This window comes from Petromyzon marinus, chromosome 37 (genome assembly GCF_048934315.1).
Source record: "Petromyzon marinus isolate PM22_M1 ecotype Great Lakes invasive population chromosome 37, UKy_Petmar_22M1.pri1.0, whole genome shotgun sequence".
NCBI lineage: Eukaryota > Metazoa > Chordata > Hyperoartia > Petromyzontiformes > Petromyzontidae > Petromyzon > Petromyzon marinus.
In genome coordinates, this window is record NC_133703.1 from 689,128 (window position 1) to 716,816 (window position 27,689).

A 27,689-nucleotide genomic window follows, 5' to 3' on the forward strand; every position below is an offset into this window, starting at 1 on the left:
GAATTGATGTGGTCGCGGAATTGGTCTAGAGCAGGCTGGCCATGTGGCCAGATGACAAAGGTGTCATCAACGTACCTCTTCCATAAGGTCGGGCGTAGAGTGGCAGTCTGGATGGCGTCAGTTTCAAATTTTTCCATGAATACGTTGGCTACAACCGGAGATAGGGGGGAGCCCATTGGGGTGCCCTCAGTTTGTTTGTAGAAAGTTCCATTCCAGGTGAAGTATGTGTTGGTTAAGCAATGTCTCACCAGGGGGGGTACATCAGTATGCAGTCCTTGATGCTTCAATGATAGCGATGGTGTCAGGTACGGGACTTTGGTGAACAAGGACACCACATCAAAACTGACAAGCAGGTCGTTTGGGGACAGGGAAATGTCTTTGATTGTCGATACCAGGTGAGTCGAATTTAGTACCGCAGAGGTGTTTTTTCCAGTGAAAGGTCGCAGTATATCAGCCAGAAAACGTGCCAGTTTGTAGGTGGGGGAGCTGATAGTAGAGACGATGGGACGAAGGGGTGTATCTTCTTTGTGTATCTTTGGAAGGCCATATAATCTTGGTGGTCTGGCAGCAGAGGGTTTCAACAAGAACTGTTTGTTCTCATCAATTAATGCTGTTGAATCAGAGATAATTTTGTTCGTTTTGGTGACCAGGCTGTTGGTGGGATCTCTTTTTATTTTTGTATAGCTGCCATCGTTGAGTAGTTCTTGAATTTTGTTGTTATATTCTGTTTTGTCCATGATGACAGTGGCATTGCCTTTGTCGGCTGAGAGAACGACAATATCATCCCTCTTTTTTAATTGAGATAATTCAAAACGTTCGTCTTTGCTGATGTTGCTAGGTGGCAACTTAGCGTTTTTGAGGGTTGCAGCGATTTCAGATCTTGCTACGTCTGCAGAGATGTGACTCAAGCCCTTGAGTGCAACGTCGACATGGGCAATGATATCATTAACCGGTAAGTGTCTCGGTGTGACAGCAAAGTTTAGACCTTTAGCTAAAACGGATTTCAGACCATCAGAAATGGAACTGTTACTGCGATTAATTACGACTTTGTTGACGTCTATCTTTTCGGTGTGTGGATCCGATTTTTTGCTGGAGAGGTGATTGAATTTGGAAATCAAATTGTCCCTACATTTGTTCGACATAGTGGCAGCCGAAGAGGTAGTCATATTGTCTACATGTTCCCAATCCGATGTAGACATTGTTGCTGTCAATTTTAAGTGTGATTTGTAGAGTGTCTTGTCTAACTGATCGAGTTCGGTGCGTGTAAGTCTGATTTTTTCCGAGATAAGAGCGAAGCTAGTTCTAGCTAGAATTCGTTTTGCATTGAGAGAAGTTGCAACAGCAGAGGTTAGTGTAAATGCGGTTGGTATTACCTTAGAGTCGCGGCATCTCTTCAGAAAGGTGAGAGACTCGATTAGTTGAGCCTTCTTATCCCGAAGTCTGTTGAATGATGATCCATCTTCTTTGGTTCTTTCGGTAAAGTCACGTAGAATGAGAATAAAATAATAATATTCTCACGACGTTTCGGCCACAACACAAGCGGCCTTCATCAGGTGAAGGGAGCGACTTTACCGAAAGAACCAAAGAAGATGGATCATTGCAGTCACGAAAGCTTTAAATCGAAATTTAACCGCCTCTACGGGGAGGGATTCCACACATCCTTAAGATCATTCAACAGACTTCGGGATAAGAAGGCTCAACTAATCGAGTCTCTCACCTTTCTGAAGAGATGCCGCGACTCTAAGGTAATACCAACCGCATTTACACTAACCTCTGCTGTTGCAACTTCTCTCAATGCAAAACGAATTCTAGCTAGAACTAGCTTCGCTCTTATCTCGGAAAAAATCAGACTTACACGCACCGAACTCGATCAGTTAGACAAGACACTCTACAAATCACACTTAAAATTGACAGCAACAATGTCTACATCGGATTGGGAACATGTAGACAATATGACTACCTCTTCGGCTGCCACTATGTCGAACAAATGTAGGGACAATTTGATTTCCAAATTCAATCACCTCTCCAGCAAAAAATCGGATCCACACACCGAAAAGATAGACGTCAACAAAGTCGTAATTAATCGCAGTAACAGTTCCATTTCTGATGGTCTGAAATCCGTTTTAGCTAAAGGTCTAAACTTTGCTGTCACACCGAGACACTTACCGGTTAATGATATCATTGCCCATGTCGACGTTGCACTCAAGGGCTTGAGTCACATCTCTGCAGACGTAGCAAGATCTGAAATCGCTGCAACCCTCAAAAACGCTAAGTTGCTACCTAGCAACATCAGCAAAGACGAACGTTTTGAATTATCTCAATTAAAAAAGAGGGATGATATTGTCGTTCTCTCAGCCGACAAAGGCAATGCCACTGTCATCATGGACAAAACAGAATATAACAACAAAATTCAAGAACTACTCAACGATGGCAGCTATACAAAAATAAAAAGAGATCCCACCAACAGCCTGGTCACCAAAACGAACAAAATTATCTCTGATTCAACAGCATTAATTGATGAGAACAAACAGTTCTTGTTGAAACCCTCTGCTGCCAGACCACCAAGATTATATGGCCTTCCAAAGATACACAAAGAAGATACACCCCTTCGTCCCATCGTCTCTACTATCAGCTCCCCCACCTACAAACTGGCACGTTTTCTGGCTGATATACTGCGACCTTTCACTGGAAAAACCACCTCTGCGGTACTAAATTCGACTCACCTGGTATCGACAATCAAAGACATTTCCCTGTCCCCAAACGACCTGCTTGTCAGTTTTGATGTGGTGTCCTTGTTCACCAAAGTCCCGGTACCTGACACCATCGCTATCATTGAAGCATCAAGGACTGCATACTGATGTACCCCCCCTGGTGAGACATTGCTTAACCAACACATACTTCACCTGGAATGGAACTTTCTACAAACAAACTGAGGGCACCCCAATGGGCTCCCCCCTATCTCCGGTTGTAGCCAACGTATTCATGGAAAAATTTGAAACTGACGCCATCCAGACTGCCACTCTACGCCCGACCTTATGGAAGAGGTACGTTGATGACACCTTTGTCATCTGGCCACATGGCCAGCCTGCTCTAGACCAATTCCGCGACCACATCAATTCCATACACCCAGCCATCAGATTTACCATGGAGGTCGAAAAAGATGGCAAACTACCCTTTCTGGATGTCTTAATTAAAAGGAGACATGATGGTTCAATGAGCCACTCTGTCTACAGGAAAGCTACCCATATTGATAACATGAAGGTAATTTATATTTTAGTTTTTATTGGTTCACTATATAGTACTGTGAATAGCTCAGATTTGTAGTCATTTCTGTGACCAGTCACTAGCAAATCACCCAGTTATTTCAATGCTAAATTCGCCTAGTTATTTCAATGCTAAATTCTCCTGTTTTGATTTGTACTAAGTGCCTCGGTGAATGTGTATGCTCTGACTTCAACGTAACTATTTCTGTAGCAGTTACAAGCGAATGCCTTAATTTAGCTATTTCAATGCTAAATTCTATGCTAATTCCTTTTAACAATGGGTGCCTCTGCGGATGTGTATGCTTTAACTTTTAACATAGCTATTTCTGTGACCAGTCACAAGCTAATCATTCAGCCTTTTCAATGCTAAATTTTATGCTAATTCCTTCGTCAAGGCTCTTTGTTCCTCTCACACAGCTTAAAAGCCGTGATCTGAACGTGGCTCTCTCACTCCAGCGCTGTCCTACCAGACAGTCTCGCTCCCTTCACCTGATGAAGGCCGCTTGTGTTGTGGCCGAAACGTCGTGAGAATATTATTATTTTATTCTCATTCTACGTGACTTTACCGAAAGAACCAAAGAAGATGGATCATTGCAGTCACGAAAGCTTTAAATCGAAATGCCTCCACAATGTTCACTTCCCCACGTGACATGGCTGACTGTGCCTCTACGGTGTTCACTTCCCCACGTAACATGGCTGACTCTGTCTCCACAGTGTTTACTTCCCCACGTAACATGGCTGACTGTGCCTCTACGGTGTTCACTTCCCCACGTAACATGGCTGACTCTGTCTCCACAGTGTTTACTTCCCCACGTAACATGGCTGACTGTGCCTCTACGGTGTTCAATTCCCCACGTAACATGGCTGACTGTGCCTCCACACACTCGCGCGTCCCGCTCCCCTCCTTTTGCTTGTGCCGATCCCGCCTGACAGCCTCCTCGCTTACGGCCTCCACAGGGATGGAGGCGAGGAAAGAGGAGGACGAGTAGGAGATTAAGAAGGAGGACGGCGGGGAGGAGATGGCAGCGCCCGGGGCCCCGAGGAAGAGGGAGCCAGGCGCGGCTCCCCACGGGAACTTCATCAACTAGGCGGCCTTCAACCCCCCGGCTCGACGCGTCGCGCTGCTGCCCCGCGAGCTTCTGAGGCGGCTCCTGCCGGAGTCCGCGCCGCCGTTCCTCGCCCTGGACATGGGCTGCAACAGCGGGGTGAGCGCAACTCCACGTTACCACGGACGGGGCTGAGGACGTCGACCGCTGGGGAAGGTTCTGAAACTCTCGGGACGTTCACTCGAACAAAGCCGTGGCTGTGAGACTCGTCCAGTCCCAGTGTGGTATAGTGTACTAGTCACTATGGTAGTGTACTAGTCACTGTGGTAGTGTGGTAGTGTACTAGTCACTGTGTAGTAGTGTGGTAGTGTACTAGTCACTGTGTGGTAGTGTGGTAGTGTACTAGTCACTATGGTAGTGTACTAGTCACTGTGGTAGTGTGGTAGTGTACTAGTCACCGTGGTAGTGTGGTAGTGTACTAGTCACTGTGGTAGTGTACTAGTCACTGTGGTAGTGTGGTAGTGTACTAGTCACTGTGGTAGTGTGGTAGTGTACTAGTCACTGTGTGGTAGTGTACTAGTCACTGTGTGGTAGTGTGGGGGTGTACTAGTCACTGTGTGGTAGTGTACTAGTCACTGTGTGGTAGTGTGGTAGTGTACTAGTCACTGTGTGGTAGTGTACTAGTCACGGTGTGGTAGTGTACTAGTCACTGTGTAGTAGTGTGGTAGTGTACTAGTCACTGTGTGGTAGTGTGGTAGTGTACTAGTCACTGTGTGGTGGTGTACTAGTCACTGTGTGGTAGTGTACTAGTCACTGTGTAGTAGTGTGGTAGTGTACTAGTCACTGTGTGCTAGTGTGGTAGTGTACTAGTCACTGTGTGGTAGTGTACTAGTCACTGTCTGGTAGTGTACTAGTCACGGTGTGGTAGTGTACTAGTCACTGTGTGGTAGTGTGGTATTGTACTAGTCACTGTGTAGTAGTGTGGTAGTGTACTAGTCACTGTGTGGTAGTGTGGTAGTGTACTAGTCACTGTGTGGTAGTGTACTAGTCACTGTGTGGTAGTGTGGAGGTGTACTAGTCACTGTGTGGTAGTGTGGGGGTGTACTAGTCACTGTGTGGTAGTGTGGTAGTGTACTAGTCACTGTGTGGTAGTGTACTAGTCACTGTGTAGTAGTGTGGTAGTGTACTAGTCACTGTGTGGTAGTGTACTAGTCACTGTGTAGTAGTGTGGTAGTGTACTAGTCACTGTGGTAGTGTACTAGTCACTGTGTGGGGGTGTACTAGTCACTATGGTAGTGTGGTAGTGTACTAGTCGCTGTGGTAGTGTGGTAGTGTACTAGTCACTGTGTGGTAGTGTACTAGTCACTGTGTGGTAGTGTGGTAGTGTACTAGTCACTGTGTGGTAGTGTACTAGTCACTGTGTGGTAGTGTACTAGTCACTGTGTGGGGGTGTACTAGTCACTATGGTAGTGTGGTAGTGTACTAGTCACTGTGTGGTAGTGTACTAGTCACTGTGTGGTAGTGTACTAGTCACTGTGTGGTAGTGTACTAGTCACTGTGTGGTAGTGTACTAGTCACTGTGTGGTAGTGTGGTAGTGTACTAATCACTGTGTGGTAGTGTGGGGGTGTACTAGTCACTGTGTAGTAGTGTGGTAGTGTACTAGTCACTGTGTGGTAGTGTACTAGTCACTGTGTAGTAGTGTGGTAGTGTACTAGTCACTGTGTGGTAGTGTACTAGTCACTGTGTGCGGGTGTACTAGTCACTATGGTAGTGTGGTAGTGTACTAGTCGCTGTGGTAGTGTGGTAGTGTACTAGTCACTGTGTGGTAGTGTACTAGTCACTGTGTGGTAGTGTGGTAGTGTACTAGTCACTGTGTGGTAGTGTACTAGTCACTGTGTGGTAGTGTACTAGTCACTGTGTGGGGGTGTACTAGTCACTATGGTAGTGTGGTAGTGTACTAGTCACTGTGGTAGTGTGGTAGTGTACTAGTCACTGTGTGGTAGTGTACTAGTCACTGTGTGGTAGTGTACTAGTCACTGTGTGGTAGTGTGGTAGTGTACTAGTCACTGTGTGGTAGTGTGGTAGTGTACTAATCACTGTGTGGTAGTGTGGGGGTGTACTAGTCACTGTGTGGTGGTGTGGTAGTGTACTAGTCACTGTGTGGGGGTTTACTAGTCACTGTGTGGTGGTGTGGTAGCGTACTAGTCACTGTGTGGTAGTGTGGGGGTGTACTAGTCACTGTGTGGTAGTGTGGGGGTGTACTAGTCACTGTGAGGTAGTGTGGGGGTGTACTAGTCACTGTGTGGTAGTGTGGGGGTGTACTAGTCACTGTGTGGTAGTGTGGGGGTGTACTAGTCACTGTGTGGTAGTGTACTAGTCACTGTGGTAGTGTGGTAGTGTACTAGTCACTGTGTGGTAGTGTGTTGGTGTACTAGTCACTGTGTGGTAGTGTACTAGTCACTGTGTGGTAGTGTACTAGTCACTGTGGTAGTGTGGGGGTGTACTAGTCGCTGTGTGGTAGTGTGGGGGTGTACTAGTCACTGTGTGGTAGTGTGTTGGTGTACTAGTCACTGTGTGGTGGTGCACTAGTCACTGTGTGGTAGTGTGGGGGTGTACTAGTCACTGTGTGGTAGTGTACTAGTCACTGTGTGGTAGTGTGGGGGTGTACTAGTCACTGTGTGGTAGTGTGGGGGTGTACTAGTCACTGTGTGGTAGTGTGGGGGTGTACTAGTCACTGTGTGGTAGTGTGGGGGTGTACTAGTCACAGTGTGGTAGTGTGGGGGTGTACTAGTCACTGTAGGGTAGTGTGGTAGTGTACTAGTCACTGTGTGGTAGTGTGGGGGTGTACTAGTCACTGTGTGGTAGTGTGGTAGTGTACTAGTCACTGTAGGGTAGTGTGGTAGTGTACTAGTCACTGTGTGGTAGTGTGGGGGTGTACTAGTCACTGTGTGGTAGTGTACTAGTCACTGTGGTAGTGTGGTAGTGTACTAATCACTGTGTGGTAGTGTTGAGGTGTACTAGTCACTGTGTGGTAGTGTGGGGGTGTACTAGTCACTGTTTGGTAGTGTGGTAGTGTACTAGTCACTGTGTGGTAGTGTTGAGGTGTACTAGTCACTGTGTGGTAGTGTTGAGGTGTACTAGTCACTGTGTGGTAGTGTGGTAGTGTACTAGTCACTGTGTGGTAGTGTGGGGGTGTACTAGTCATTGTGTGGTAGTGTGGTAGTGTACTAGTCACTGTGTGGTAGTGTGGTAGTGTACTAGTCACTGTGTGGTAGTGTGGTAGTGTACTAGTCACTGTGTGGTAGTGTGGTAGTGTACTAGTCACTGTGTGGTAGTGTACTAGTCACTGTGTGGTAGTGTACTAGTCACTGTGTAGTAGTGTGGTAGTGTACTAGTCACTGTGGTAGTGTGGTAGTGTACTAGTCACTGTGTGGTAGTGTACTAGTCACTGTCTGGTAGTGTACTAGTCACGGTGTGGTAGTGTACTAGTCACTGTGTGGTAGTGTGGTAGTGTACTAGTCACTGTGTAGTAGTGTGGTAGTGTACTAGTCACTGTGTGGTAGTGTGGTAGTGTACTAGTCACTGTGTGGTAGTGTACTAGTCACTGTGTGGTAGTGTGGGGGTGTACTAGTCACTGTGTGGTAGTGTGGTAGTGTACTAGTCACTGTGTGGTAGTGTACTAGTCACTGTGTAGTAGTGTGGTAGTGTACTAGTCACTGTGTGGTAGTGTACTAGTCACTGTGTAGTAGTGTGGTAGTGTACTAGTCACTGTGTGGTAGTGTACTAGTCACTCTGTGGGGGTGTACTAGTCACTATGGTAGTGTGGTAGTGTACTAGTCACTGTGGTAGTGTGGTAGTGTACTAGTCACTGTGTGGTAGTGTACTAGTCACTGTGTGGTAGTGTGGTAGTGTACTAGTCACTGTGTGGTAGTGTACTAGTCACTGTGTGGTAGTGTACTAGTCACTGTGTGGTAGTGTGGTAGTGTACTAGTCACTGTGTGGTAGTGTGGTAGTGTACTAGTCACTGTGTGGTAGTGTACTAGTCACTGTGGTAGTGTGGTAGTGTACTAGTCACTGTGTGGTAGTGTACTAGTCACTGTGTGGGGGTGTACTAGTCACTATGGTAGTGTGTTAGTGTACTAGTCACTGTGAGGTAGTGTGGTAGTGTACTAGTCACTGTGTAGTAGTGTGTTAGTGTACTAGTCACTGTGTGATAGTGTGGTAGTGTACTAGTCATTGTGTAGTAGTGTGGGGGTGTACTAGTCACTGTGTGGTAGTGTGGTAGTGTACTAGTCACTGTGTAGTAGTGTGGTAGTGTACTAGTCACTGTGTAGTAGTGTGGTAGTGTACTAGTCACTGTGTGGTAGTGTACTAGTCACTGTGTAGTAGTGTGGTATAGTACTAGTCACTGTGTGGGGGTGTACTAGTCACTATGGTAGTGTGGTAGTGTACTAGTCACTGTGGTAGTGTGGTAGTGTACTAGTCACTGTGTGGTAGTGTACTAGTCACTGTGTGGTAGTGTACTAGTCACTGCGGTAGTGTACTAGTCACTGTGTGGTAGTGTACTAGTCACTGTGTGGGGGTGTACTAGTCACTATGGTAGTGTACTAGTCACTGTGGTAGTGTGGTAGTGTACTAGTCACTGTGTGGTAGTGTGGTAGTGTACTAGTCACTGTGTGGTAGTTTACTAGTCACTGTGGTAGTGTGGTAGTGTACTAGTCACTGTGTGGTAGTGTACTAGTCACTGTGTGGGGGTGTACTAGTCACTATGGTAGTGTGTTAGTGTACTAGTCACTGTGAGGTAGTGTGGTAGTGTACTAGTCACTGTGTAGTGTGTTAGTGTACTAGTCACTGTGTGATAGTGTGGTAGTGTACTAGTCACTGTGTAGTAGTATGGGGGTGTACTAGTCACTGTGTGGTAGTGTGGTAGTGTACTAGTCACTGTGTAGTAGTGTGGTTGTGTACTAGTCACTGTGTGGTAGTGTGGGGGTGTACTAGTCACTGTGCGGTAGTGTGGGGGTGTACTAGTCACTGTGTGGTAGTGTGTGCGTGTACTAGTCACTGTGTGGTAGTGTCGGGGTGTACTAGTCACTGTGTGGTAGTGTAGTAGTGTACTAGTCACTGTGTGGTAGTGTGGGGGTGTACTAGTCACTGTGTGGTAGTGTACTAGTCACTGTGTGGTAGTGTGGTAGTGTACTAGTCACTGTGTGGTAGTGTGGTAGTGTACTAGTCACTGTGTGGTAGTGTGGTAGTGTACTAGTCACTGTGTGGGGGTGTACTAGTCACTTTGTGGTAGTGTGGTAGTGTACTAGTCACTGTGTGGTAGTGTGGGGGTGTACTAGTCACTGTGAGGTAGTGTGGGGGTGTACTAGTCACTGTGTGGTAGTGTGGGGGTGTACTAGTCACTGTGTGGTAGTGTACTAGTCACTGTGGTAGTGTGGTAGTGTAATAGTCACTGTGGTAGTGTGGTAGTGTACTAGTCCCTGTGGTAGCGTGGTAGTGTACTAGTCACTGTGTGGTAGTGTGTTGGTGTACTAGTCACTGTGTGGTAGTGTGGTAGTGTACTAGTCACTGTGTGGTAGTGTACTAGTCACTGTGGTAGTGTGGGGGTGTACTAGTCACTGTGTGGTAGTGTGGGGGTGTACTAGTCACTGTGTGGTAGTGTGTTGGTGTACTAGTCACTGTGTGGTGGTGTACTAGTCACTGTGTGGTAGTGTGGGGGTGTACTAGTCACTGTGTGGTAGTGTACTAGTCACTGTGTGGTAGTGTGGGGGTGTACTAGTCACTGTGTGGTAGTGTGGGGGTGTACTAGTCACTGTGTGGTAGTGTGGGGGTGTACTAGTCACTGTGTGGTAGTGTGGGGGTGTACAAGTCACTGTAGGGTAGTGTGGTAGTATACTAGTCACTGTGTGGTAGTGTGGGGGTGTACTAGTCACTGTGTGGTAGTGTGGTAGTGTACTATTCACTGTAGGGTAGTGTGGTAGTATACTAGTCACTGTGTGGTTGTGTGGGGGTGTACTAGTCACTGTGTGGTAGTGTGGTAGTGTACTAGTCACTATGGTAGTGTGTTAGTGTACTAGTCACTGTGAGGTAGTGTGGTAGTGTACTAGTCACTGTGTAGTGTGTTAGTGTACTAGTCACTGTGTGATAGTGTGGTAGTGTACTAGTCACTGTGTAGTAGTATGGGGGTGTACTAGTCACTGTGTGGTAGTGTGGTAGTGTACTAGTCACTGTGTAGTAGTGTGGTTGTGTACTAGTCACTGTGTGGTAGTGTGGGGGTGTACTAGTCACTGTGCGGTAGTGTGGGGGTGTACTAGTCACTGTGTGGTAGTGTGTGCGTGTACTAGTCACTGTGTGGTAGTGTCGGGGTGTACTAGTCACTGTGTGGTAGTGTAGTAGTGTACTAGTCACTGTGTGGTAGTGTGGGGGTGTACTAGTCACTGTGTGGTAGTGTACTAGTCACTGTGTGGTAGTGTGGTAGTGTACTAGTCACTGTGTGGTAGTGTGGTAGTGTACTAGTCACTGTGTGGTAGTGTGGTAGTGTACTAGTCACTGTGTGGGGGTGTACTAGTCACTTTGTGGTAGTGTGGTAGTGTACTAGTCACTGTGTGGTAGTGTGGGGGTGTACTAGTCACTGTGAGGTAGTGTGGGGGTGTACTAGTCACTGTGTGGTAGTGTGGGGGTGTACTAGTCACTGTGTGGTAGTGTACTAGTCACTGTGGTAGTGTGGTAGTGTAATAGTCACTGTGGTAGTGTGGTAGTGTACTAGTCCCTGTGGTAGCGTGGTAGTGTACTAGTCACTGTGTGGTAGTGTGTTGGTGTACTAGTCACTGTGTGGTAGTGTGGTAGTGTACTAGTCACTGTGTGGTAGTGTACTAGTCACTGTGGTAGTGTGGGGGTGTACTAGTCACTGTGTGGTAGTGTGGGGGTGTACTAGTCACTGTGTGGTAGTGTGTTGGTGTACTAGTCACTGTGTGGTGGTGTACTAGTCACTGTGTGGTAGTGTGGGGGTGTACTAGTCACTGTGTGGTAGTGTACTAGTCACTGTGTGGTAGTGTGGGGGTGTACTAGTCACTGTGTGGTAGTGTGGGGGTGTACTAGTCACTGTGTGGTAGTGTGGGGGTGTACTAGTCACTGTGTGGTAGTGTGGGGGTGTACAAGTCACTGTAGGGTAGTGTGGTAGTATACTAGTCACTGTGTGGTAGTGTGGGGGTGTACTAGTCACTGTGTGGTAGTGTGGTAGTGTACTATTCACTGTAGGGTAGTGTGGTAGTATACTAGTCACTGTGTGGTTGTGTGGGGGTGTACTAGTCACTGTGTGGTAGTGTGGTAGTGTACTATTCACTGTAGGGTAGTGTGGTAGTGTACTAGTCACTGTGTGGTAGTGTGGTAGTGTACTAGTCACTGTGTGGTAGTGTACTAGTCACTGTGGTAGTGTGGTAGTGTACTAGTCACTGTGTGGTAGTGTTGAGGTGTACTAGTCACTGTGTGGTAGTGTGGGGGTGTACTAGTCACTGTGTGGTAGTGTGGTAGTGTACTAGTCACTGTGTGGTAGTGTTGAGGTGTACTAGTCACTGTGTGGTAGTGTTAAGGTGTACTAGTCACTGTGTGGTAGTGTGGTAGTGTACTAGTCACTGTGTGGTAGTGTGGGGGTGTACTAGTCATTGTGTGGTAGTGTGGTAGTGTACTAGTCACTGTGTGGTAGTGTACTAGTCACTGTGTGGTAGTGTACTAGTCACTGTGTGGTAGTGTACTAGTCACTGTGTGGTAGTGTAGGGGTGTACTAGTCACAGTGGGGTAGTGCGGGTGGCCATGGGCCTGAGACATGTTTACAAAAATGCATTTTCACCTTTCTCCCACAGATGGAATACACTACCCCATATGCGCGTTGTTCATCAAACACGTGAGTCATGGAAATTCATCATTAGCTCCAGACTTTTTGTCAATTAACTTCTGGATGAAGGCCTATGCCATGCCATGTTGGTCACGGGTGGTTTTGGCAATCAAGGTTGCTGAAGGTGCGTGTCAAGGACTGGTTCAGACATATCACCGGTTTGAGGCGTTTATTAGATATTTAAAGTTGCATTCATGTCAGTAGCTGAACATCGAACTTGGTCTCGTTGGATTTTTTGACCTAGAATCACTGCGTCATAGGTTTGTATTGAATAAAGTTGCATCTAATACTGTGGCCAGAATCAAAATATTCATACTGGAGGAATGCGATGAGCGATAAAACTCTTTTTCGCAGACGTCCAGTAGAAGGAGGGTAAGAACGTTACAACAACAAAAAATACAAAACATGATAGTAGTGCAAAGTGCAAGAGAGGTAAACACATCACCCAAACACATACAAATAAAACTAAACCATCCCCATCCTACCGGGCAAAGCCCACTGAGGTATTAACTTATTTTCATTATGAATAATGAAGTACTCCATCCTCGCATCACGTCTGTTTTTTTACGACATTCTCCAGCAAAGAAACAAACCCGCCACCGGTGTCCTCGTGTTTTCTCGCAGGAGCTGACGGTGGCTGTGTATCGGCACCTGACGGGGCTGGACCAGCCCGAGGGTGGACGCTCTGGGCAGGTTGCCCGCGTGCTGCCGCTGTCTGTGCTGGCGTGCGACCTGGACGCCGATCTGGTGGAGCGTGCACGGGGCGACAATCCTCACCCGGAGGTCATCGCCTACGAGACGTTTGACTTCATGGACACCGCAGCACGAGACGCCGCGCTGGACGCCTTCCTGCGACGCCACGGCCGGGCGCGCTTTGACCTGTGCCTGTGCATGTCGGTGACGATGTGGATTCACCTGCACCACGGCGATGCCGGCCTGCGGCGTTTCCTCGCGGCCGCCGCGCGCACCGCCACCTTCCTGTTGGTCGAGCCGCAGCCGTGGAGGTGCTACCGAGCGGCCGCGCGCCGCCTGCGCCGTCTGGGGCTGGCCGAGTTCCCCCTCCTGCCGGATCTGCGGCTCCTGCGTGGGGCTGGCGGCGGTGGCGGCCGCGCGGAGGCCGATGAGCTGGCCGCCTTGCTGGGAGAGGAGGGAGACATGCGCTTGCTGTCCAGCCTGGGCAGCACCGAGTGGGGGCGGTCCCTGCTGCTGTTTGGACGAACGGGAGTGGCCTTGGGATGCATTGACAAAAGTACCGATTGAAACTGCGTTGCTGCTGTGGCCTTCGAGGATCTGTTGCCTATTTGGAGAGAATTCGTGGTCGGAAATGTTAAGTGTTTGTCAGTTTTTAACACCTTTATTTGTTGATGGTACATTGTTTTCTCGTCGTGCGTGTAAATGCAGCATGTTGTTGAAAACGAGTTATAATTTATCAGAATATTATATATATAAAGTGACAACAATGCAAAACGTACCTTTTTTGTACCTCTGAAAATAAAATTGTATGCAAAAAGAGTTGTCAGTTTTGAAGGACCCAACCAGAATCATTTATGATAAAGGGAATGAATGGGTTTTTTTTTTATAAATGGGACAACAGCATCTCATAAAATGGAAAATGAATATCACCAACTTCAAATCATTGTTTGGAGGAGGCATTTTGAAAATTATATCAAACCCAGGCCATGGAAGACATACAGAAATATTTCCTCTTCACATGCGATTTTCCTCAAATAATTTAAGGCAGCTCATGATGTGACAGTGGAGGCTGCTTTGTAAAGGTGAACTATGTCCCTGTTTCCTTTGGATTTCCACGTGCATCTGAAATATTATTGAAATGCACATGTAAATGTTTTGGATACGCCACTTTTATATTTATTGTGAAATAAAATCTGAACATTGTAAATAGTTGATGGGTGCATTGTAATTGTGTGAAGTCATAATTGCCATTCATCCTCCCATTAACCACAACATCTGGTATGGAGGCAATCCATCCCATGTTCCTGTCCAGTGAGCTCCCTCCGCTCCATAAATATCTTTGTTGTGTTGTCTATATGCACGGTTTGCAGAGTGCACTCAGACTGACATAAGTGCCGTTGCGATATCACCACGACCGAGTGGCAACTAGCGTGCAATGCTCTGTTTGATAGATATGTTTCAGCAGTTAAGGGTGAAAAGTTAGACAAGCGGGATTTGATTGCTGAAAAAAAAATCTTCGGATTGGCCATCGCAAACGATGATGACTGCCGAGAAGAGCTGCTCGTAGCATTTTCCTGCACGCTGGTGGGAAGAGCCCAGCAACTTGAGCGGAAGCATCGATCGCACTGTCGGCAAGAGTTGCTCGTCTGCTGAATGGGACTTGTGTTGTGCCGTTACTGGTGTTGATGCCGATGGGCTCTTTCACGTTTTTCTTTAATCCGCTTGGCTGAGTCGGCTATGGAACTTCACTGCTTACAGCTGCTCTCAAAGTAAACATCTAGAAAAAATATCTACGGACAAAAATAATGCTTACCCAATGTTACTGATAATCTTGGACCAATATCTTTAAATGGTAACTGTTTGAGGCCAAACCAGTGTGATGAGACCCATGGAGATGACACTTCTCCGTTGTACCTACTGCAAACAGGGTACGCAGCAGCATTGGTGCCTGATTAGATTGCTTGAAGTGGAATCTGATCATTTGCTGTAACTGCTGCAATGGAACAATCTTTGCGGTGGCGGAATGTTATGACACGTCTGTTATTCATAGCCATGCACTTAGTGTCCTGCCTCGCACAAGCATACAATGTCACCGACCATCCAAAATTATAATTTCAATCATGAAAGAATCTTACAAGTTAGTGAGTTTTTTTTCGTACATACGTCAGGAAGCAGCTGGTTGTGTATGGAGCTGGTTAAGCATGGGGCTGGTTATGCATGGGGCTGGTTATGCATGGGGCTGGTTATGCATGGGGCTGCTTATGCATGGGGCTGGTTATGCATGGGGCTGGTTATGCATGGGGCTGGTTATGCATGGGGCTGGTTATGCATGGGGTTGGTTATGCATTGGGCTGGTTATGCATGGGGCTGGTTATGCATGGGGCTGGTTAAGCAGGTGTGAATTATCGTGTGTGGGAGGGAGGGGAGTCAGTCTAATTTCCAGTTTAGTCAAGTAAACTCAGGGTCTCTGGAGTGGCATTCATGAGGGGGCCCCAGATATGGCACAACTCCCCTTCCCTATTCCTCAGTTTAAGACTCAAGTGTTCTAAAGCTACTACACCGTTGTCTCGTGAGTAGAGCTCTGAGTAGTGTTCTACCCACCTGGCCATTTGCTCTTGTTTATCAGTGATGATGGCCCCTGTGCTGGATTTAAGGGGGGCAGTCCTCCTGATGTTTGGACCAAAGGCTGTCTTGATGCCTTCATACATGGCACGGATATTGCCAGTGTCAGAGGCGAGTTGGATCCTACTACTGAGATTCACCCAGTAGTTGTTGGCACAGCGTCTGGCGGTCGTTTGAGCTGCACTGCGAGCAGCTTTCAGTGCCCTTAACGATCCTGTACTTGGGACTTGCTTGTACTTCAAGAGCGCCATGCGTTTGGCTTGGAGGATGGGTTCCAATATAGCCAGGTGTTCCTCAAACCAGTCTGTGTTCCGCCTTGTCTGCTTGCCGAAGCTATTGATGGCTGCATTAAAGATGGCGTCTCTGATGTATGCCCACTTTGTCTCCACGCTTCCATCTGGTGTGTCGTGTAGGGACTGCTCAAGGCTGTGTTGGAAAATTGAGGGAGCTCTGGGAGGGATGTCTTGGCAGAGTTGATGCGTAGGTAGCGCTTTTGTTTGAGTCTGTGTATCTTTTTGGGGCGTAGTCTGACCTTGCTGGATACCAGCGAGTGATCGGTGTCACAGACTGCACTGTGGTAGCTGCGTGTGATGAGTACCGAGTTGAGGAGGGCTCGTCGGGTGATGACGAGGTCCAGTTGGTGCCAATTAAGAGAACTTGGATGTCTCCATGATACTTTATGTCATGGTTTTGTGAGAAAGAATGAGTTTCTGATACAGAGATTGTGGTATGAACAAAGTTCCAGTAGTCTTTGGCCACTGGCATTTATCTTTCCAATGCCATGATAGCCAAGGCATGCGGGCCACACGTCGTGGTCAGCCCCAACCCTTGCATTGAAGTCTCCCAACAGAAACATGTGCTCAGAGCTGGGGATTTTGCGAATAATATTGTGAAGCTCTTCATTGAATTGGTCATGAATCTCCGGAGGTGAGTAGAGTGTTGGGGCGTAGACACTCAGGATGTTTACATGGCCAGAAGCAGTGAGCAATCTCATGAGTAGAATCCGCTCGGAGCCTGCAGTCGGTGGTTCTATCATGCCAAGGAGTGTGTTTTTGACAGCGAACCCAACACCATGTTGCCTTGGTTCGTTCTGCTGTTTTCCTTGCCAGTAGAAAGTGTAGTCACTCTCTCGTAGTGAGCCACTGCCAGCAAGCCGGGTCTCCTGCAGTGCTGCAATATCGACATGGAGTCTCGCCAACTCCCTGTCGATAACTCCAGTCTTGCGGATGTCCTCAATCTGCAATAGATCTTCGGAGAGTCCAGAACACATTGTGCGTACATTCCAGCTTGCAAAATGAAGGGCTGGAACCTTCTTTCGTTTTGTTTTGCTTTTGTCTGGTGCAAGTTTTGCAGCCCACTTGTCTGGTGCTGAACCATAAGGTCCAAGCACCCATTGGAGCAGGTGAGCCGTGGCGGGAAAGGACCTTATTGGCCGGGGGCTGCCCAGCCTGAGGCGGGTGGCGGTAGCTATCCATTGGGGTGCAATGACCCCTCCCACCGACGATGGAAACCCGTGGCGCCCATTTTTTACGCCAATCTAAAATGAGCTTATAACCCGTGACTGCTGCCATCCGTGTTTCTTGGCCACGATTAGGTGGCCGAGGAGTGTCCTCTCCCCATTTTTGCACCTCTTGTTAGTGCAAAGCCCGGGCAGGTTATTCTGGAAATCCTGGGTTGCCCATGCGTCAGGATCCCCCCTCGGCCTTGCCGGTGATGTCCAAAGGAGTGCGTAGCACGACGTTTGGTACCAGTTTGGCTGCAGGGGCTGCCGGGAATGTGCCGCAGTGCGTCACAAAACCGCCTGAGGGGCCCCACTCCTGATTTTCTGTCGGGGTTTACTCCCTTAGCCATTGACTCTCCCGAGACACTCACAAGGCAGTGAGAAAACCGCGTAACCCTGGGAGGGGCCCTTACCAGCTACTGACAGCCGGGCCATCTGTGCCTGGGACTCGCGTAAGGCAGGGTCGTCACGCCCTGAGGTAGTTTATCACAAACTACCCGCTACCACACCGCGGGGCCAAATTGGTCACCCTGTGCCCCTTACAAATCTCAAGGTTCATCTTTAACATCTTTAACATCTATTTCTGTGACCAGTCACAAGCTAATCCCTTAGCTATTTCAATGCTAAATTACTAGTTGCCTCTGTGGATGTGTAGGTCTTTACTTTAACATAGCCATTTCTGTGACCAGTCACAAGCTAATCCCTCAGCTATTTGCACAAGCTAATCCCTTAGCTATTTCAATGCTAAATTACTAGTTGCCTCTGTGGATGTGTAGGTTTTGACTTTAACATAGCCATTCCTGTGACCAGTCACAAGCTAATCCCTTAGCTATTTCAATGCTAAATTACTAGTTGCCTCTGTGGATGTGTAGGTTTTGACTTTAACATAGCCATTTCCGTGACCATTCACAAGCTAATCCCTCAGATATTTGCACAAGCTGATCCTTTAGCTATTTCAATGCTAAATTACTAGTTGCCTCTGTGGATGCGTAGGTCTTTACTTTAACATAGCCATTTCTGTGACCAGTCACAAGCTAATCCCTCAGCTATTTGCACAAGCTAATCCCTTAGCTATTTCAATGCTAAATTACTAGTTGCCTCTGTGGATGTGTAGGTTTTGACTTTAACATAGCCATTCCTGTGACCAGTCACAAGCTAATCCCTTAGCTATTTCAATGCTAAATTAATAGTTGCCTCTGTGGATGTGTAGGTTTTGACTTTAACATAGCCATTTCCGTGACCATTCACAAGCTAATCCCTCAGCTATTTGCACAAGCTGATCCTTTAGCCATTTCAATGCTAAATTACTAGTTGCCTCTGTGGATGTGTAGGTTTTGACTTTAACATAGCCATTCCTGTGACCAGTCACAAGCGAATCCATTATCTATTTCAATGCTAAATTACTAGTTGCCTCTGTGGATGTGTAGGTTTTGATTTTAACATAGCCATTTCCGTGACCAGTAACAAGCTAATCCCTCAGCTATTGATATGTAAACCCCTTTGTAAAGGTGCCTCACTTCTCCCAACCAGCTTAAAAGTCGCTACGAATCTTAACATCGTTCATTGAAGCTCTGTCGTCCCGACAGTTCTGTACCTTTCACCTGAAGACGGCCGCTTGCGTTGTGGCCGAAACGTCGTGGGAATTTTATTGTGTTTTTTTATTATTTTATTCTCATTCTACGTGACTTTACTGAAAGAACCAAAGAGGATGAATCCTTGCAGTCACGAAAGCTTCAAATCGAAAAATATAATTTTATTGTTTCCCTTCTATGTGACTTCACCGAAAGAACCAAGAATATAGTATATGAATTAGATCATTTATTTATTTTGCTAACTTTATAATTAATCGTACACTTTTATTGCACTAGTTTAATGTCTTAAGGTTTAGTTTCTAATTCTCTAGGATAAAACAAGTTATTTTTCAAAAAGAATGTCATTCATTGGCGCATACATTGAAAGTGCAATTTTAAATGAACCGTGTCAGTCTTCAAATACTGTTCTGGTTATTCCCACCTTGTTTGTGTCTCTATTGTCTCCTGCACCCACTAACAACGGACTTATTGTTGGGGTGGAGAGAAGCACAGCCAGCAGCCAGCCAGGAAACTCGAGACATAGAATATGTTAATAGCAGCGTGACTTACACTGCTACAGCAGCGAGGTGGTCATGTAACTATTTACATTCTCTGTGTCGCAAACATTAAATGGCAACTAATTTTTCTGTGGAACGCTTGTCCCCACGATTTGAGGGCCAATTCCTTAGCGAAGGATTTACTACCAAATTGAAGGATGATACAATTGAAATGTGAAGTGGTAAGATTGACCTTAGATCATTGCAAGCCAATCCCAAATTCTGAGTGCGGAGTGACTCGGCAGGGCCGACGGCGTGAGCCTGGCACCTTGGCATTTGTCACGGACAGGGAGCAATGAGGCCGCGTTCCCGGTTGTCTTAGTTTTGGGGAATTCTGTGTCCAGAACTCTGATCCACAGTAACGATGAAACAAACACAATGTAGAAAAAATAACAGTTGCAACTGTTGCAGGAAATTGAAAGGCATTTTATTACAAAAAACAAACATCATTACCATTTTTTTCTTCTTTGGTTCTTTCGGTAAAGTCACGTAGAATGAGAATAAAATAATAAATTGATAAAATAAAATAACACAATAATATTCTCACGACGTTTCGGCCACAACACAAGCGGCCTTCATCAGGTGAAGGGAGCGAGACTGTCTGGTAGGACAGCGCTGGAGTGAGAGAGCCACGTTCAGATCACGGCTTTTAAGCTGTGTGAGAGGAACAAAGAGCCTTGACGAAGGAATTAGCATAAAATTTAGCATTGAAAAGGCTGAATGATTAGCTTGTGACTGGTCACAGAAATAGCTATGTTAAAAGTTAAAGCATACACATCCGCAGAGGCACCCATTGTTAAAAGGAATTAGCATAGAATTTAGCATTGAAATAGCTAAATTAAGGCATTCGCTTGTAACTGCTACAGAAATAGTTACGTTGAAGTCAGAGCATACACATTCACCGAGGCACTTAGTACAAATCAAAACAGGAGAATTTAGCATTGAAATAACTAGGCGAATTTAGCATTGAAATAACTGGGTGATTTGCTAGTGACTGGTCACAGAAATGACTACAAATCTGAGCTATTCACAGTACTATATAGTGAACCAATAAAAACTAAAATATAAATTACCTTCATGTTATCAATAAACTCTATATTCTCCAATCAGGTAAGCTACCAACCATAAGTCGTTATATATCACAATGCTATATGGCGAAAAAATGGGTGGATTCTTACCCTCAAATTTCCGTACCACGGATAGCTACGGGCCCCGTTCAGACGGACGAGTTCGTCCATGGTCGGAACAGAGGAGGGGGAGAGAGACAGCTGCGAAGCCCTAGTATACTCCATGTTGTAAACCATACCATTAACCGTGGGGTGAGAGGTATTAAGAGGCAATGCTGGCGAAAGAGCTGCGGTCTGAAGGTCATCGTAAAATTACAATTAATTAAGAACAGAAATGATTTAACACATCTTTCCAGTGGTTACTGAGCCTGAATCCATCTTCTCGGTTGAAATTGTCTCTGTGCTTGTATATGTGAATGGCCTCATGAACGAATCTCTCATGGTAGCCAGTTGGTTTGCAAAGAACCTCCGTCTTGGAGAAGTCAATGTCATGTGAGCCCACTGAATTGTAACAGTGATCTGCCACGGCAGAGGAGTTCGTCTTACCGTGTTTCAAGTCTGCTTTATGTTCGCGGATGCGATCCGAGATATGTCTTTTGGTTTCTCCAATGTAGCTACTACCACAGAGGCACTTTAGTTTGTAAACGCCCGGGTACTGTATGTCTGGAAGAGCATCTTTTACAGATGGAACTAAATCACGGATTTTGTGTACTGTGTTGAATCGGACCTGGATCTTGTGTTTATTCAGGATTTTGGAGATCTTTTTAGTGACCCCTGCAATGTAGGGTAAGGTGATGGTTTTGAGTGGCTCCACAAGAGGATCCTTCTTCATGACTGGAGTGATGGCTTTGCGGATTGTGTAGTCGGAGTAGCCATTAGCCCTGAGAGCCTGGTGTACGTGTTTGAGTTCACTGGTAATGTGTTCCTGGTCGGAAATGCATTGGGCTCTATGGTATAGAGTCTTGATGAGGCAGTTCTTCTGGGATGGATGGTGGTGGGAATCCGGTTTCAAGTAAGCATCTGTATGGGTAGCTTTCCTGTAGACAGAGTGGCTCATTGAACCATCATGTCTCCTTTTAATTAAGACATCCAGAAAGGGTAGTTTGCCATCTTTTTCGACCTCCATGGTAAATCTGATGGCTGGGTGTATGGAATTGATGTGGTTGCAGAATTGGTCTAGAGCAGGCTGGCCATGTGGCCAGATGACAAAGGTGTCATCAACGTACCTCTTCCATAAGGTCGGGCGTAGAGTGGCAGTCTGGATGGCGTCAGTTTCAAATTTTTCCATGAATACGTTGGCTACAACCGGAGATAGGGGGGAGCCCATTGGGGTGCCCTCAGTTTGTTTGTAGAAAGTTCCATTCCAGGTGAAGTATGTGTTGGTTAAGCAATGTCTCACCAGGGGGGGTACATCAGTATGCAGTCCTTGATGAACCAGGTCTTCAATGATAGCGATGGTGTCAGGTACCGGGACTTTGGTGAACAAGGACACCACATCAAAACTGACAAGCAGGTCGTTTGGGGACAGGGAAATGTCTTTGATTGTCGATACCAGGTGAGTAGAATTTAGTACCGCAGAGGTGTTTTTTCCAGTGAAAGGTCGCAGTATATCAGCCAGAAAACGTGCCAGTTTGTAGGTGGGGGAGCTGATAGTAGAGACGATGGGACGAAGGGGTGTATCTTCTTTGTGTATCTTTGGAAGGCCATATAATCTTGGTGGTCTGGCAGCAGAGGGTTTCAACAATAACTGTTTGTTCTCATCAATTAATGCTGTTGAATCAGAGATAATTTTGTTCGTTTTGGTGACCAGGCTGTTGGTGGGATCTCTTTTTATTTTTGTATAGCTGCCATCGTTGAGTAGTTCTTGAATTTTGTTGTTATATTCTGTTTTGTCCATGATGACAGTGGCATTGCCTTTGTCGGCTGAGAGAACGACAATATCATCCCTCTTTTTTAATTGAGATAATTCAAAACGTTCGTCTTTGCTGATGTTGCTAGGTGGCAACTTAGCGTTTTTGAGGGTTGCAGCGATTTCAGATCTTGCTACGTCTGCAGAGATGTGACTCAAGCCCTTGAGTGCAACGTCGACATGGGCAATGATATCATTAACCGGTAAGTGTCTCGGTGTGACAGCAAAGTTTAGACCTTTAGCTAAAACGGATTTCAGACCATCAGAAATGGAACTGTTACTGCGATTAATTACGACTTTGTTGACGTCTATCTTTTCGGTGTGTGGATCCGATTTTTTGCTGGAGAGGTGATTGAATTTGGAAATCAAATTGTCCCTACATTTGTTCGACATAGTGGCAGCCGAAGAGGTAGTCATATTGTCTACATGTTCCCAATCCGATGTAGACATTGTTGCTGTCAATTTTAAGTGTGATTTGTAGAGTGTCTTGTCTAACTGATCGAGTTCGGTGCGTGTAAGTCTGATTTTTTCCGAGATATGAGCGAAGCTAGTTCTAGCTAGAATTCGTTTTGCATTGAGAGAAGTTGCAACAGCAGAGGTTAGTGTAAATGCGGTTGGTATTACCTTAGAGTCGCGGCATCTCTTCAGAAAGGTGAGAGACTCGATTAGTTGAGCCTTCTTATCCCGAAGTCTGTTGAATGATCTTAAGGATGTGTGGAATCCCTCCCCGTAGAGGCGGTTAAATTTCGATTTAAAGCTTTCGTGACTGCAATGATTCATCTTCTTTGGTTCTTTCGGTAAAGTCACGTAGAATGAGAATAAAATAATAAATTGATAAAATAAAATAACACAATAATATTCTCACGACGTTTCGGCCACAACACAAGCGGCCTTCATCAGGTGAAGGGAGCGAGACTGTCTGGTAGGACAGCGCTGGAGTGAGAGAGCCACGTTCAGATCACGGCTTTTAAGCTGTGTGAGAGGAACAAAGAGCCTTGACGAAGGAATTAGCATAAAATTTAGCATTGAAAAGGCTGAATGATTAGCTTGTGACTGGTCACAGAAATAGCTATGTTAAAAGTTAAAGCATACACATCCGCATTACCATTCACACAAACAGTATAGTATTATAGTAGTTCGAAAATTAGACTGTGGAAAATAGTCACGTGTATTGATGAAAAATACTTGAAGATAACATTTATCATTTTCTTATTGCAATATATGAACATGTAATGGCAAATTAAAAGATGCGATACAATTTGACAATCCTTTACAGTGATACACTTAATCCAATTAAGTTGAATGTGAACGCTGAAACACGTAAATATTACTGAACATAGCGTGGATAGAAGAAACTGCTCTTTGTTTTTTTCGGTAAAGTCACGTAGAAATAAGAAATAATAAAATCAAATTACAGAATAGCATACGTTTCGATTGCAACGCAAGCAATGATCATCAGGTATAGAATAGCTAAATTTAAGAGAGGAAACACAGAGATATGGAGAAGCATGTCAAATTGAACAAGATTTAGTAAAGTTTGGAAACAATATAATGCAGCACAGAGGGACGGTCAAACTAAATATCCATACAATTAAAACATCAATGAAGCAGGTTGCTGGAATGGATGCTCCAGGCGCCACTCTACGCGTGAGTAGTGCCAGTGGACTGAGAGGCCGTGCCAGGAGTCGCTGTCGCTGGCTGCTCAATGACCACCACCCTCTCGGCCGCTGCAGGGAGGGCGCGGCGCTGAGCCTTGAACTTCAGCTTCCCGTCTTCAGTCAAGCAGCAGCTCACGCTCTGCGGGTCCACGTCCCTGGGCAGCTGCGTCTCCCTGTGGAACTCCTGGCAGCTGTGGCTGTAGCTGCCGCTGCTGACTTCTCCGCTCTTCACCTCGCGCCGTCCGGCCACCACCAGCTTGTCTCCAGACACCTTCACGGCCAGGTCCTGTGGGGAGAAGTCCTGCACGTCCAGGGACGCGACAAACCCGCCTCCCTGCTCCTGTGGATCTTCAATCTGGAACCCACTGCTCACGGCCGGCTCCTGCAGCAGTGCGTCTCCGAGGCTGCCCGGAGCCCGCGTGCGGCTGCTGAGCTGATCGACTCCACGGAAGATTCTCTCCATCCTCTCGATCTCGCTCCTCATGTCTCGCTGCAGCTGCTGGAAGAGACTTTCACCGCGGGGGTTCCAGACCGGCCAGCCTGGCCAGACGCTCCTCTCCATCACGTGCATCGCAGGGAAGTAAACACTCAGGGCCATGCTTGTTGATGTGCTTCACAGTGAGGCTCGCTTCAGCTGTGAGCGCTGCTCCCTCGTCCCCCGATGTTCTGCCAGTGCAGCTACAGGAGCTGCTTTTATAGCCCTGGCAGTAGCTACGAGCAGATGCCAGGGGGAGCCAGAAGCGTCCAGAATGACGCAGCTGCTCCCAGGGGCTTCCTCCATCCGCACAGAATCAAGAGCGTGACTCGTGTCTCAGGCTGCAGTTTGTGACAAGTTCACTACAATAGTATTTAGTTCACCCTGCCAATGTGTAAGTATCAAACTATAGCATTACGTATATTTTAAAAATAACCATTGTACAGAATTGATAGTTTTTTTATTAAGTTAAATGTAAGGGACATTCGTTGTCTTTGTGTGACTCAGTCTTTCCTGATAAGGCTGATGATGTCATTGTGCTGTGTAAGCGAGAATTTAAGTTTTGGTTTGTATCACCCTTCAACGTGTAGTAATTTCAATTAAATATAGAAGAGCACATCACTCTGTTTTACATTCATTATCAGTGCTGAGTGAATTCCATGGCAGTAAACTGCTCACAAACTGCAGCCTGAGACACGAGTCACGCTCTTGATTCTGTGCCGATGATGTAAGCCCCTGGCAGCAGCTACGTCATTCTGGACGCTTCTGGCTGACCCTGGCATCTGCTCGTAGCTACTGCCAGGGCTATAAAAGCAGCTCCTGTAGCTGCACTGGCAGAACATCGGCGGAGGAGGGAGCAGCGCTCACAGCTGAAGCGAGCCTCACTGTGAAGCACATCAACAAGCATGGCCCTCAGTGTTTACTTCCCTGCGATGCACGTGATGGAGAGGAGCGTATGGCCAGGCTGGCCGGTCTGGAACCCCCGCGGTGAAATTCTCTTCCAGCAGCTGCAGCGAGACATGAGGAGCGAGATCGAGAGAATGGAGAGAATCTTCCGTGGAGTCGATCAGCTCAGCAGCCACACGCGGGCTCTGGGCAGCCTCGGAGACGCACTGCTGCAGCAGCCGGCCGTGAGCAGTGGGTTCCAGATTGAAGATCCACAGGAGCAGGGAGGCGGGTTTGTCGCGTACCTGGACGTGCAGGACTTCTCCCCACAGGACCTGGCCGTGAAGGTGTCTGGAGACAAGCTGGTGGTGGCCGGACGGCGCGAGGTGAAGAGCGGAGAAGTCAGCAGCGGCAGCTACAGCCACAGCTGCCAGGAGTTCCACAGGGAGACGCAGCTGCCCAGGGACGTGGACCCGCAGAGCGTGAGCTGCTGCTTGACTGAAGACGGGAAGCTGAAGTTCAAGGCTCAGCGCCGCGCCCTCCCTGCAGCGGCCGAGGGGGTGGTGGTCATTGAGCAGCCAGCGACAGCGACTCCTGGCACGGCCTCTCAGTCCACTGGCACCACTCACTAGTAGAGTGGCGCCTGGAGCATCCATTCCAGCAGCCTACTTTATTGATGTTTCAATTGTATGGATATTTAGTTAAATCAGTTTCTTCTATCCACGCTATGTTCAGTAATATTTACGTGTTTCAGCGTTTACATTCAACTTCATTGGATTAAGTGTATCGCTGTAAAGGATTGTCAAATTGTATCGCATCGTTTTAATTTGCCATTACACGTTCATATATTGCAATAAGATAATGATAAATGTTATCTTCAAGTATTTTTCATCATTACACAGAACTATTTTCCACAGTCTAATTTTCGAACTACTATAATACTATACTGTTTGTGTGAATGGTAAACGATGTTTGTTTTTTGTAATAAAATACCTTTCAATTTCCTGCAACAGTTGCAACTGTTCTTTTTTCTACATTGTGTTTGTTTCATCGTTACTGTGGATCAGAGTTCTGGACACAGAATTCCCCAAAACTAAGACAACCGGTAACGCGGCCTCATTGCTCCCTGTCCGTGACAACTCCCAAGGTGCCAGGCTCACGCCGTCGGCCCTGCCGAGTCACTCCGCACTCAGAATCTGGGATTGGCTTGCAATGATCTAAGATCAATCTTACCACTTCACATTTCACTTGTATCATCCTTAAATTGGTAGTAAATCCTTCGCTAAGGAATTGGTACTCAAATCGTGGGGACAAGGGTACCACAGAAAAATTATTTGCCATTTAATGTTTGCGACACAGAGAATGTAAATAGTTACATGACAACATCGCTGCTGTAGCAGTGTAAGTCACGCTGCTATTAATATATTCTATGTCTCGAGTTTCCTGGCTGTCTGCTGGCTGTGCTTCTAACCACCCCAACAATAACTCCGTTGTTAGTGGGTGCAGGAGACAATAAGGACACCAACAAGGTGGGAATAACCAGAACAGTATTTGAAGACTGACACGGATCACTTTTAATGTATGCGCCAATTAACGTCATTGTTTTTGAAAAACAACTTGTATTATCCTAGAGAATTAGAAACTTAACCTTAAGACATTAAGCTAGTACAATTAAAATGTACGATTAGTTGTACAGTTAGCAAAATAAATAAATGATCCAATCCATATACTGTTGATTTATTCACTCCATCTCCGCAGTTGACACTGCCGGTTGTGTTCCCTCCTTAGCTCCCATTCCCACGTTAGTCTCGACCACCGGCCGTCATCACTTCAAGTTGTGTGTCCTGCCTCACCCCACCTTTCTAAACTTAAATTACGTCCTTAATTTGCATATGATGTCCAATTGACGTGTCCGTCTTCCAGTATCAGTGTAATTCTTAGGATGTGCATCATCTCTACGCTTCCTTGTGCATTTCTAAACATTGGTTCTATTTTCCGTTTGTGATGCATCTGTTTGAAAAAAAACATTCTGCTTAAGGCATATGGCTCAGTTATGTTTCATTATTAAGTCAAGATAACAATAAGCACTTTGCTCTGCCCTGATACGCCTCTCTTAATCATTTTCATTCCTCTTCCCTTCAACAACCGCCCTACGTGTAGATGCACTTCTGTGTTTTCAAGGCTGTGTCCCTGTTCTTTTTGCGTTCAGTTTGTTAGTCCCCCGCACCTCCAGTAAAGCATGGTTGGCTGCGTACGGTGCGAAAGAAGTTCACCATGCAAACATACGCTGCGTTGAAAAATGATTCTACTGACTGCAGACCAAACCTGGACAGATTTCTCAATACGAGTTCAATATCGAGGGTACAGATCAATACCACCTGAACACAGATGCTAATTCCCGGACGGATGGCAACTCTAGCCATGCCCATGCAAACATACACAACATCTTGACCATGAATCGCCTATGCGGCAGATTAAATGTCAAGCATTTAACATTGAATTCCGATCTACTTTTGTTCGTTTTGATTTATTTTGGTGCAGTTTCAA

General features: G+C 46.4%; 1 protein-coding gene across 1 annotated transcript; it reads left to right on the forward strand.

Moving 5' to 3' along the window:
• Nucleotides 1–4,260: 4,260 nt before the first annotated feature.
• On the forward strand, nucleotides 4,261–14,106 carry LOC142930104 (pre-miRNA 5'-monophosphate methyltransferase-like; the record flags this gene model as incomplete). The annotated part of the gene is made up of 3 exons (XM_076072167.1): nucleotides 4,261–4,525; nucleotides 12,173–12,213; nucleotides 12,829–14,106. Coding segments are annotated over 3 exons (942 nt in total), but the record flags the coding sequence as incomplete, so codon positions are not given.
• Between the last annotated feature and the right edge of the window lie 13,583 nt (nucleotides 14,107–27,689).